This window comes from Hippocampus zosterae, chromosome 17, assembly GCF_025434085.1.
Source record: "Hippocampus zosterae strain Florida chromosome 17, ASM2543408v3, whole genome shotgun sequence".
Taxonomy (NCBI): Eukaryota; Metazoa; Chordata; class Actinopteri; order Syngnathiformes; family Syngnathidae; genus Hippocampus; species Hippocampus zosterae.
This window is the reverse complement of record NC_067467.1, coordinates 7,687,964-7,700,881: the sequence shown is the minus strand read 5'-3', so window position 1 is coordinate 7,700,881 and position 12,918 is coordinate 7,687,964. Positions and strand designations below refer to the sequence as shown.

Sequence of the window (12,918 nt, the reverse complement as noted above, 5' to 3'; positions counted from 1 at the left end):
TGCAGAATTGTGACTAATAAACAAATTGTGTGTATAACTAATAGCAACTGAAAAGTTATGCGTCTATATTTAAGAGTTGAAAATTAACGCGTGTAAGTGTGTGTGTGTGTGTGTGTATGTGTGTGTGGTTACTATCAATCATTGCTAATATCATGTGTGTGTGTATGTGTGTGTGGTTACTATCAATCATTGCTAATATACAGTATATATATTCAAAAGAAAGGCAAAAAAAACACACAAGGGAGAAAAATATTCATGCTTTATTATTCGAATGGCACAGCTTAAATAGTATGATTCCTGTCTTTTTTCAGTTTTCATGTTTGCCCAGGTGAGGGGAACCCCCGCCCCCACCCCGAGACGCCATGCACTCAGAAAAACAATATTTAGAGTACATTACTTACAGCATTTTGTGGATTTCCTTACTTTAATACTATATTTTACAGGTAAATCAATGCTTGATTCACGCAACATTGCCGTACACTCATCAGTAACTGATTATTTCAATACTGTAATGCATAAAGACTATATGAGCCCTTTTCTGATTCTACTGTATTGTTGCTTATTGGTGCAATTAAATCGCTATCGGGTGCATCACAGCTCATTAGAATAACACACACTTCAGCACACACTTCATATTTCTGGTATTCATTCATATTTCTGGTATTCATTGTTTTGTTCTGTACTCTGCAAGCTGCTCGAAGGCAGCACTCTCCTTCATTTCATTCTAAAGCTCATTGATTATTTGGAGGGCCTCTTGTGCTACATAGTGGGTTTGTGAACAGCCGCAATGGCGTCACAGTCACACACTACAGTATCTAAGCATAGGAAATGGATACTGTGTACCTACGGATGGAAAAGTGGATGCCAGAACATTGCCTGTTAGCTCTACGTTCATGATAGTTACAGTCAGATTATGGAAACCTTTTTCAGGTCCTCACAACCGCACATCCCCAGTTATGAGATGTGTGTGCACTTGTGCAACATAATTATCTCAGTTGTTGTTGGTTTTTTTTGCTTGGTTCTTTTTTTGTTTGTTTTTTAAACTTCCTCTATGAAAATAATTTCAGATTTTCAGTTGTTGTCAGTTGTAGGTGCCAATCACAGAGGAAAAACATTTTTGGAACGAGTTAACTTTTTGTTCTCATTTTTATATCCACCGTGCATTCCGTTGCGTACAACAATGACATGGAAAGGGAAGTTCAGAACTTATATAGAGTAACGATGGCATTAAAAATATCATTTAATTTTGTTCAAAATCAATTGAGGTGATTTAATCAACTGTCCATCCATAATGAGATGTTATTATATTTGTTTTTCTTTTACCTTGTGAGAATCGTTATGTTGTTATGGCAACTTTGCTTTCCCCTCACCCTCACTTTTGACCACAGGAGCACCCTAAGACCTACCCTGAAACCTTCCAGACGACTTTCCGTTACCCTCGTGCCACACGTGTGCATACCGAACATGGCAAATATATTACTATACATCACAACAACAAAGAATATTTATACCTTTTTGCTATCCTAGCTGGCACTCTATCCATGAAAACAACAAGTGAAAAGCATTAACCGGTCCTGTGTAAAAAGGTGTCACCTATTAGCGTTGCTTAGTTTCCCTTGAAATGTGGAAAAGTGAAGTGAATATGAAACACTTTTGGGTACATAGAAAAAAAAATGGAACAGGTGTGAATATTTGCATCGAGTCCTCGTGGCTACTGATGTGTCCTCATGGAGATTACGTTTTTCCTCTGCCGTTTATTGGGATGGATTCTCTAGTCACGCTGGGTCTTCTCTAGGTGGTCTGCCTCCACTGTTACCAGCTGAGGGTCCTTCAGCATGGCTTCCATCTCCAGGCTGTCGACGCTTACCAGCTGCTCCTCCACCGCATCCACGTGCACGCCCAGCCCGTTCTCCTCGCCGCCCGCCTCCGTCTCCTCAGCCGTGGCGGCAGGGTCCGCCACCGCCACCTCCTCCGCGCCCTCGCGGATCTTCTTGACGTAGAAGGTGAAGGGGGGCACGCGGTAGACGCTGGTCTTGGAGCGGGCGTAGACGGTGTGGTCGGGTGTGAGGGACTTCTTCACTTTCTCCTTGGAGCTCTTCATCTTGACCCGGCGTTCCACATTGGGGGTCATGCGGGTGCCGAGTTTGTTCATCTTCTGCTCCAGGTTGTGCTTGGTCTTTTCTAGGTTGGCGCGGGTTTTCTGCCTGGTCTTCTCTAGATTTTCACGGGTCCTCTGCTTGGTCTTCTCCAGGTTCTCCTTGGTCTTCAGCTTGGTCTTCTCCACATTTTCCTTGGAGAAGGCCTTCTTGATGCTGTCCACTTGCCTCTTAGTGGAGAGCTGCAGGCGCTTGGTTCGGGACTCCTCCACGATTTCCTCGATCTCCACCTCGTCATCCGAGTTGAGCTTGCCGTCCTCGGGTATCTGCTGAAGACCCTCCACAGTCCCGTCCTCAGAGACCGCCTCTGATGGCTTAGGTATCTTTGCAGCCTTCATTTGGTCCTGAAAAGATGTAACAGGAGAAAAAAAGTAGCTGCAGCAGAACTTCAACTAATAAAAATAATTTGATATGTGATAAAATGCAAAACCATTTTCCTAAAATGGAATATAATGCATGGTGGCGCGAGCACCCGCAGCAGCTCCTCTTGTTGTCTTTTGTATGTTTAAGAGGGAGGACATTTCATCTGTGCTGTGCTATATGTATAAGCGCCTGACAAAATATTTGACATCAAATAACAAAAATGTAACTGAACACAAGACAAAACAAAGTATCTTATGACTGTTATGGTCGTTTAATTTTTATGCTCAAAGAGTGATTAGCCTCTGGGTGAGGACTGGAATCGAAAGCAAACTGAATCATCATTACGAAACGTTCATGGAGTGCCAAAAGCAATTGCAGAGTGCCACCCAGTGGCTGCACACCGCCTTGGGTGGCTATCAAGGCATCATTGCTCAACCAAATTGAGGTTGATGTGGTTGTTATCGAAAAGCTCATCTCAACAATATCTGTTAAACTACACGGTTCAGATGATGCGGCTAATTTCATTCGGCATTCACTTTGTCAGAGTGAGCGAAGCTCATGTTCATTTCCTGCTTTGTTTCAACCATCGCCCAGCAACGCTTTCACAATCTCAAAGCTCTAACTTTCAGTTCCAAAGGAAAATGAATACATACGAAAACTGACTAGCAGGCCGGCGACAGATTTCATATCAACCCACCAGGTTTCCCTGCGAGTATATTCATCATAATCATCATCATCTACAAACTCATTCTTCTGACCAGAATTTCATTTTTTAAAAACACATGACATTATTCAAAACTGAATAAATGAATGATGATTCGGTTCATGTTAATGCAATAGAATATTTATGTTATAATAGACAAATAATATGTACTGTAAATACCACAATAATAAGTAATACAAATGTTGCAAAAACACATTCTACATAAACATAAACCAAATCTAAAATTAGTCAATAAATGAATACTCATTATACAATTAAAAAAACATCAAAATCAATGCATAAAAAAACTAATGAATAACTAAACGAATGAAAAACATGTCGTCAACAATTAAAAAAAAAAGAAGAGCACGAAAATCAAATGAATAAATTCCCCTGACATGAATAATGCACAAACAAAAGCTTTTTTTTAATTCATGAAAAATCTCAGTCAGGTCAAGGTCGACAAAAAGAAATGAAATCGTCTGACTTGTCAAAGTCAAGACAGCAGACAGATCAAAGAAAAGGCTCAAGCCCATCAGCGACATATGATCTCGCTGTAAAAGTGGACATTCCCTCCCCGTGGAGTGGAATGGACTGGGTCCTGGTGGTGCAATTCTTTCTGCGCGGGTTTATTCTGGGCTGGCCTTTTTCTCTCCCTGGATTCCAACTGACATTTCTCTGGCCACCCGCCAGCCCTATACATGGACACTGCAGCCAACCTGCCCTAACCCCCCCCCCCACCCGTTCTCCCCCCCGCCCGTTGCATGGCAACAGGTAAACACGAGGACTTGTCGCCACGGCAACCAGCTCCACACCTCGCCTGGAGCAGCTGGTTTAGTTCAGAAGGGCAAGCAGCTGACACCATGACAACGCTACGCCGGGATGAAAGTCGAAGCATCTTAATTAAACAAAATGAATGGCTGATGGCTCTTTGCACACGAAAGGAAGTGATGTCATGAGGTGGATGTTGAACATAAAACCATTTACACAATTCAGTCGAGGTAATCAGCCCGGATTCTACAGTAATCCCTCGTTTAGTGTGGGGGTTACATTCCAAAAAGAACCCGTGACAAGTGAAATCCGTGAAGTAGTAAAAATTTGGCAAGCTGTACAGCGATGAGGCGCAGAGACTGGTTACATTAGTTTTACAGTCCCTTGGCCAATCAGGCTAAAAAAAAAAAAATCTTTGAAACAGCAAAGCCATGAAAGATAAAGCGTGCTATAGCGAGGGATTGTTTTATTTAAAAATATTATTCAAAAAAATAAATTTAAAAAGTACTTGTGGCTAAAAAGTGAAGAGTGGCAGTCTCTGTCAATGTAATGCATCCAAATAATTAATCAAATATCCACACGGTCTTTTCTTTCGGGCCCGTTTTCTCTCTTTATAATGTTATAATATCACTATAGTAGCCTGGACAATTTGCTTCTTCCTTGACAATTGCCATATGTTGTTTGTAACTTAAAAACAGCACCATATGTGTGGTGAGGGCGGCACGGTTGTCAACTGGTTAGCACCTCCGCCTCACAGTGAAGAGGTGCAGGGTTTGATTTCGGCTGTGGCCTTCCTTTGTGGAGTTTGAATGTTCTCTCCGTGGCCGTGTGGGTTTTCTCCGGGTACTCCAGTTTCTTCCCACATTCCAAAAAGATGCATGAAATTGTCCCTCGGTGTGATTGTGAGCACGAATGGTTGTTCGTGTATGTGTGCCCTGCGATTGGCTGGCAACCAGTTCAGGGTGTACCCCGCCTACTCCCAGAAGACAGCTGGGATAAGCTCCAGCACGTCCGCGACCCTTGTGAGGACAAGTGGATTAGAAAATGGATGGATGGATGCAGTATGTGGAGCCTTAAAACAGTCGTAGTTGGACCAGCTGAGCTTACTTGAAAATGCCGATCGAGGGTGTACCGTGCCTCTCGCCCCAAATAAACTCGAATAGTAAAGTGAGTGATCAAGAAAATGAGTAGATTACACGGGGGGAAAAAACTTCTGTGAGGGCGCGCGCACACACACACACACACACACACACACACACACACACACACGCACGCACACAGTTAATCCATTGAATTGGAGGCATAAACTTCTGCAGCAAAGAATTGAAAACAGACTTTTGTGTCATGCGAGAGTGATATACAGTCTTTCCCGGGTTCCGCAATTGTTTCAATATGATCTCATTTCAAGAATCGCTTTCTGTTTCCTAAGAAACTTATAGGGAAAGAGTGAGTCAATTAGTTCTTACCGGCAATGGAAAATTATGCACTTTACACGTTGACTATGCATCTCACAACTCTCCAAATGGTTTGACACGAGGGGGAAAATACATACATATATAATTCTACAGTTGGCCAGTGGTTAGCACGTTGGCTTCACAGTGCAGAGGTTCGATTCCAGCTCCGGCCTCCCTGTGTGGAGTTTGCATGTTCTCCCCGGGGCTGCGTGGGTTTTCTCCGGGTGCTCCGGTTTCCTCCCACATTCCGAAAACATGCGTGGCAGGCTGATTGAACACTCTAAATTGTCCCTAGGTGTGAGTGTGAGTGCGAATGGTTGTTCGTTTCTGTGTGCCCTGCGATTGGCTGGCAACCGGTTCAGGGTGTCCCCCGCCTACTGCCCGAAGACGGCTGGGATAGGCTCCAGCATCCCCCGCGACCCGAGTGAGGATCAAGCGGTTCGGAAAATGGATATAATTCTACATGAACCTTTCTGTCACAAGACATTGTGTTATCATAGTACAACCTGCTGGCAAGTGTCAGTACAACATGAATTGGCCAAGTCATGCTGTACTTTCTCTGAAAGGCAATCTACATTGTGTCAATTGTTGTATTGTGTTTGGATTCTACACTCATCAATAAACAATACACAGATGTGTGTTGGGGTACAAGAAAAAGTTTCACTCCTTATTTAAAACACAGCAAATGGTGAAATGTTGAGTTAGTGTGTACAGTGAGGGTTGAAACTGAATGTGTGCGAGGGAGGATCTGTTATTTAAGTTTCCTGTGCAGTGAATCATACTTAATGGGAAAATTGTGCCAAAGGGGTCAGTGTATGTTTGTGTGTATTTACCACATTGGCTCAGCATCAACCGCGAGTTTTACCCAAGTGAATTTTACAAATAGGTAGCCGACTGCAGCAATAACAACATGACTTCTTGATTATGTCATCAGAAGTTTCTCTCACAAACAAACTCGACCTAGAAATTTATAATAATAATCCATCCATCCATCCATCCATCCATTTTCCAACCCCCTCATCCCCACAAGGGTCGTGGGGGATGCTGGAGCCTATTCCAGTCTTCGGGCAATAGGCGGGAGACACCCTGAACCGGTTGCCAGTGAATCGCAGGACACATAGAGACGAATAACCATCCGCGTTCACACTCACACTTTGGGACAATTTAGAGTGCTCAATCAGCCTGCCATGCATGTTTTTGGAATGTGGGAGGAAACCGGAATACCCGGGGAAAAACCACGCAGGCCCGGGGCGAGCATTCAAACTCCACGCAGGGAGGTTGGAGGTGGAATAGAACCCGGTACCTCTACACTGTGAGGTCAACTCGCTAAACACTGGTCCACCAGGCCACCGATAATAATAATAATAATTTTTGGATGTGATTCCAAAGTGCCCTCTTTCCTTGTTTTGTTATAAAATACTTTTTGGAGAGTGCACTCTGCTTGCCTCGCTACTTCCATGCACTTGAGTCATCAACAACACACATCCTTCAAACTAAGTTTGGTCTGTAAGGTCTTTGTATAAATCAACTTGTATCACCATGGCAACAACATTTTTTTTAAAATCGTGTGTGCTTGTGTCATTATCAAAAATGAAGAAAATGAATTCCTGTTCCACTGATGTAATTAAAAACATATAAGTTGGTCTTGGAAATAAAAGTGAAATCCTTTTTATCCGATTTAATTACGATGCAATATAAATGCAGTTGCAAACACAATAATGCTCCATTTTGATTTACCCTATCAGTGAAATACTAATTGAAGTTTTTTTTTTCTTTTTGTGTTTGTAGTTCGCTCTCAAGGAACTAATTATAGGCAGCAAAATATCAGAAAGCATTCCACGCCTCCATCTTGTGACCGTACAGTGGTAATAAACCGACAGCTTGCCCCCAATATACAGGTAGATCCAGCAGTATAAAGCATGCCGCGACCCTTGACCAATATTTAATATAATTTGCCGTCATCGTGACGGCAGTGCTTGCCTATATTTGGCAGGTATACAATATCGACAATCATGTTTACGGCTGTCGAAATGTACACGAACATTCCAAATCAGGCTCCACCATCACGCACAAACTGCGTCCTCGTACAGAAGCCATTCCTTTTCAGGCAGTGCGACGCAAAGCCTCCGTGGTGGGATCAGCTGTCGGATCCCGTCTGCCCCTCGCAGCTGTGCACTCTGCTTCCACAATGAGTGATATGGGCCTGCAGGAAGAAGGCCTCGTGCAAACGTTGGAGGTCCGCGTGTTGCGCCCTGAGCCCGGAGATCCCTGAAGAGTGCCACAAGTCTAAAATAAGCCCCGTCTGTGTGCTCAGGTGTCTAATTGTGAAGCTCATCTACATCTCCTCACGTATTAAACACATCAAACACGTATGAATGGAGTGTCAATGCAAGTTTTGTGGCAACTTGCCTGTGAGTAATGGAAATCCCCGTCCTTTTGCAGTTCAGAGAGACCTTGCAGCTCCAGTCGGTATTTGGAACTTATGATAGGAAAACGGAATCCTTCGCACTTGGACGATGCCATTTATATTGACATAAGACACACATGTGCCGTAGTATGACACATTTTTCTCCACCTCAGAGTTTCCACTGTTGGAAAAAAAACCCACGTTCTGTACAACACTACAGTGTATAAGATTAAAGTTTAAAAAAAAAGTAGCTTAGTGTATAATGTGATTGACCGATCAAATTATTTTTAAAGCCTATAACTGACGACATGTTCCGGTAGTCATTTCTTTAAAATGGCAAAGCCACTAGTGTGACCTAATACTTTTTGCACAGTGCTCTAACACTTTCATAGATGCCAACTTTTTGCCTGGAGTTACTCATTAAGATTCACACAATATATATATTTTTGTGTGTTAAGTGGGTGAAAACAAGACATAAAAATCCTTTTTAGAGAATACATTCTGGTTAAGATTACATTTCTAAAACAAAGGTTAAAATAATGAATTCCAAATCACACATTTGTTGAAAAAGTAACCAAACGTACAAATATTGTTGATTATTTCAAAATATATTTCATTTCTTTGATGATTTCAATTAACATCTTGGCATTCCTCGTGAAACAAAAACCCCATCGAACAATGTAAAATATAATTGCAAATAATGTAACAAATATTATTAAGAAGTCTTCCACAAATTCACCGTTGACACACAACTAATTATAATGCGTACTTCCTTGGTAAGCTCCGCCCATTTATAAGTTAGTTAGTTATAATTAAATTGACACTAGCCTTCCTCTGTGGACTTTGTAAATTCACTGTGCTTGAATCGCTTTTCCTTCTTTCTGTACTGAGGACACCAACAAATGCCATTATGGGTAAGCGCTCCCGAAAATGGACCGAATGGATGGAAAACAGCGGCATAATTTTTCCAGTGAATGAGATTGGAAATAGGCAACGACTGGAAGACCAAGTGGTCGAAGTGAGAAACGACTGACCATGCCAGCTGACATGCAACACTGAAATGGGAAGCCTGTCATGCAGCTTTCCACTCACACGAAAGAAACGTCACACTGAATACTGTGACGATGGGCCCCCGAGACACACGGAATGAAGACAGCGACGTAATGTGCGAAGAAGACGCTGAAAATGTTCTGGGTTCAAAGTCCAACCTCCACATGGGGAACATCTGAGATGAAGGCCTTCGGATGCCATTGAGATGAATCAGGATGCTCAATTGGTGCTGAGGTTTGCGCATGAACTGTTGTCTGGCCTCAGAGGGGTATTGAGAAATGCAGTATGAAGAAACAATTGCAACAAGCGGAACCGATTGGAACATTCAAATGTAGTGCTGAGCGACACCCGAGAGGTTGATGAGCTTGGCTAAAAGACAAGCAGACGGGAAGTGAGACACGCTGAGTCTCGAGGGCGGGCTGGGGCGGCATTAGCCGCAACACACCCAGATTCCAGTTGCACGTTCCCAAGGGACAACAAGACATCATCGACTGGTTTTAGCCACACAATTAAATCGACTTTGCACAAAGTCTTCAAGCTAGAAATAAAACGCAAACTTGAAACAAACTTTTGGTGATGTTACACAAGTCAGTGTCATTTTCCAAGTGTGCTTCCTAAAACGGAGTGTTATTTGATTAGAATGAAGGACAGTTTTCAGTCTCCAGTCTATTCCCTATCTGGCAAGCAGCGGAGGCAGTGCCCCCCTGCACACCCCCTTGGCCGTGAAGAATAAAAAATGGTAAGAATGAAGCACTCATGATTACATGAAATTATTTCCAATTTTAATTCTCTTGTCTGTGCTTTAGAATAGTTTTCTTTGTCTATCCAGCGACGACCATACACCTTGACAAAAGGCCTTTTAAAAATAAACGCATGTTCCACTGACATTTCATGCTGCCGTAACCTCCTCGTGCCTCACCCTTATCTCATCCTTAACCTGATTCAGAGTCTAAACTTGTCCCAGTGTAACACATTAACACACACAAAGAAGAAAGTGGTAAAACTCCAACGGAGGCCAATGTAGAGTTGATACCCTGCCAATATCTTACCAGGCCATCAAATTAAAAACTACGCAACTTATCCCAGCTGGCAAAAAATAGAACAGAGTGGGAGGGTTAAAAAATAGCGACTGGGAGCGTGATAGCAGCTCGCTTGCAACAGCTGCTCAGCAAAACGGGATCGGGTTGAAACAATGATAAACGGCATTCGTGTTGATTAATAAAAATATTGCTCACGACTCCAAATAATTTTAAGACATACATGGGTAAAGTCTCTCACATCATTTTAGTAAGAATTAAAAATAACAATTTTCTTTTTGCCTTCTTGAACTTTTTTTTGTTGTTTATAATTATTCAATGGAACTCCACATCATTCTTGTTTTCATTCATTGTATTTTAGAATCCACTTGGATATTTTGCACGCTACCAATCTCATTCTTGTTCAAATATTTCCACACCAGCCAGTTGTATACACCGAGATCAAACACAAGTAACGCCGTATGTTTGTACATATTCGAACCTTCAACTCCGATGTTGAATAAAGTTCTTGTTAGCATACGGGCCTGCGTGGGTTTTCTCCGGGTACTCCGGTTTCCTCCCACATTCCAAAGACATGAATGGTGTGAGTGTGAGCGTGGCTGGTTGTTCGTCTCTGTGTGCCCTGCGATTGGCTGGCAACCGGTTCAGGGTGTCCCCCGCCTACTGCCCGAAGACGGCTGGGATAGGCTCCAGCACCCCCACGCGACCCTTGTGAGGTTAAAGCGGATCGGAAAATGAACAAATGAATGAATTTCTATTCTGTAAACTCTTTTTTTTGTTGTTGTTGTGAAAGGCACGAAAGCCAATTTTCACAACAGCAAAACTTAAAATATTTTGTTGAAAATGTTCTCAAAGTTTACTGCCTTGAACATTTGAGTTTACTCAACTTTTTTTTTTTATAGCAATGCGTAGTCCAGTTATAAATGTACGGCTTACTATTTCCTGCCAACTTCTTGCGAAAACACGCTAACCACGTAGACGATCGTGAAGCATGAGAGCCACCTGCTTGGTGTAATTTATTCAGCCCTAAAGCCTGCGGTTGAATTTCTGACAGACACCACGAGTGAAGCCAACCCCGCTCCTGCTGCAAAATTCCCAGACGAAGGGAAACCGTTCAACAGATTACCACAAACTCACATATGCGTGAGAAATCTTACGAAGTTTGTTAAGCAGACCACAACTGCTGAACACTAAACCTCAGTTAGGCCGGATGTGAGAACATGTCCTGCTAAAAACGGCGCCCCCGGGAGGGAGTGTCAAGTTCACTCTATCGCTTCACCCCCTGCGACCCTCTCGCACGTCAACTCATATTGTCGCCTTTATCTTATGAATTTTGTTTCCGAAATAATCCAGCTGCCGACAGGTACAAATAACCTATAATAGTAGAAACTACGTCTTCATCTCGTACCACGACGGCTCGCCATTTATGCTCAGAGATTCTCTGGTTCTCTCTCAAGCGTCTGCACCCATGTCCAGCATTTGTGAGGCTCACAATTTTATTTACATCTACGTATTAATAGCATCTAGCTGGCTAATAATGATGGAAGTCCAGTGGAATGGGAGTGGCCAAAAGCTGCTCTAACATGACACCAAGCAACATTGAATGCAATCAATGTTGCATAAGGGGCAAATTGTGTGGAGTATATCCAGTAGATGAGGCTATGGTTTAAAAAAATAAACAAACAAACAAAAAAATCTAGTTCAAATACTTACTGATACCTTTTTTATTTAATACAGAGTAGTGTTTCAAGTGTGTTTCTCTGCCGTGTTGGATCGCAAAGACCTCTGCCGCTGGGTTGCCAGGAAAACAAGGAAGCAAAATAAACTAGTGAAAGTTAGGGTGAGATGGTCATGATTTGGATTTGGATTATTTCTCTCTTCTGTTTTTCTATACTCTATGTACTGTATATGGTCCACAGGTTCCTTTCCCCTGCTCACCTGGTAGATGAGGACTTTGAAGTTGCGCCTCTTGAGCAGCTCATTCTCGTTGCTTTCTAGCTTCTTAATCTGGCCCGCCTGCTTCTCCAGGTTGCTGCGCACCGACTTGACGTTGACGCTGACTCTGCGGACCTTGTCCAGCATCTTAGTGACTGTGGTGGACGTGCCCAGATGGTTCTTGGACAGCTTGGAAATCTCCCCCTGGATGGTGGACACCGACTTCTCCATGGTCTCCTGCCGCCCTTCCAGCCCCGCCTGCGTCTGCTGGATCTGGTCCACCATGCCGATGATCTTGTCAAGCAGGGCCAGGACCATGACGCCATTCATCTGAGCTTCGCTCTTGCCATCCTCGACAGGGTTGCCGCCGTCCATCGCTGGCTCTGCGGCGGCGCTTACCAGGGCAACGTCGTCATCATCGCAGGGCACATCTGACAGAGCTGTGTGCTCTTTCTGGACCCCTGTATCCGCCATGGTTTGTCAGCTACAAAAACAAATGGCTCACACTACCTCTACAGACAAAATACACCCTTTGAAAAAGAATCACCGGGATCCCGTTTACACCTTCTGAACTTTGCTTTTCTTCCTGCTCACTAAACACTCTGTGCCTGCGCCTCCGGGATGCCAGCCAGCCAAGGGGAGTTGGGCCTCTCACCGCTCAGGCATGTGTGGCTCCACTCAAATGCCTCCGTTCCATGTGAAACCACCCAGTCAGAATTTTCCCGCCCCACCGACCCCTACCGGCAGAACTCCGCCTTCTCCAGTGCCACTTGGTGCATGGGAATCTTGGTCCCCAACTGTGGAGATACAGTACGTGAAGTCAAGAGGCAATATGCTGCCCTAGAAACAACCCGTGCCCATATTCACATATGTTCAGTGTAACAAGTGCAATTTCTAATGGAAATTACATCCATACATTTTCTATACCACTTCTCCTAATCAGGTTGGCGGGTAATCTTGAGGCAATGCCAAATACCTATCGCTATTATGCCTACTACACTACTGTATTTGAATCTTGGTCATGAATTCTGCTGACTGTCTG

At 43.4% G+C, this 12,918-nt stretch overlaps 1 protein-coding gene across 1 annotated transcript; it reads right to left on the bottom strand.

The window, feature by feature from the left end:
• Window positions 1–241: 241 nt before the first annotated feature.
• Window positions 242–12,586, bottom strand: cavin1a (caveolae associated protein 1a). Its single transcript, XM_052048890.1, has 2 exons — window positions 11,880–12,586; window positions 242–2,500 (listed from the first exon to the last, which is right to left on the bottom strand). The coding sequence occupies exons 1-2, from the start codon at window positions 12,348–12,350 to the stop codon at window positions 1,772–1,774; spliced, it is 1,200 nt and encodes a 399-aa protein (XP_051904850.1). The 5' UTR covers window positions 12,351–12,586; the 3' UTR covers window positions 242–1,771.
• Between the last annotated feature and the right edge of the window lie 332 nt (window positions 12,587–12,918).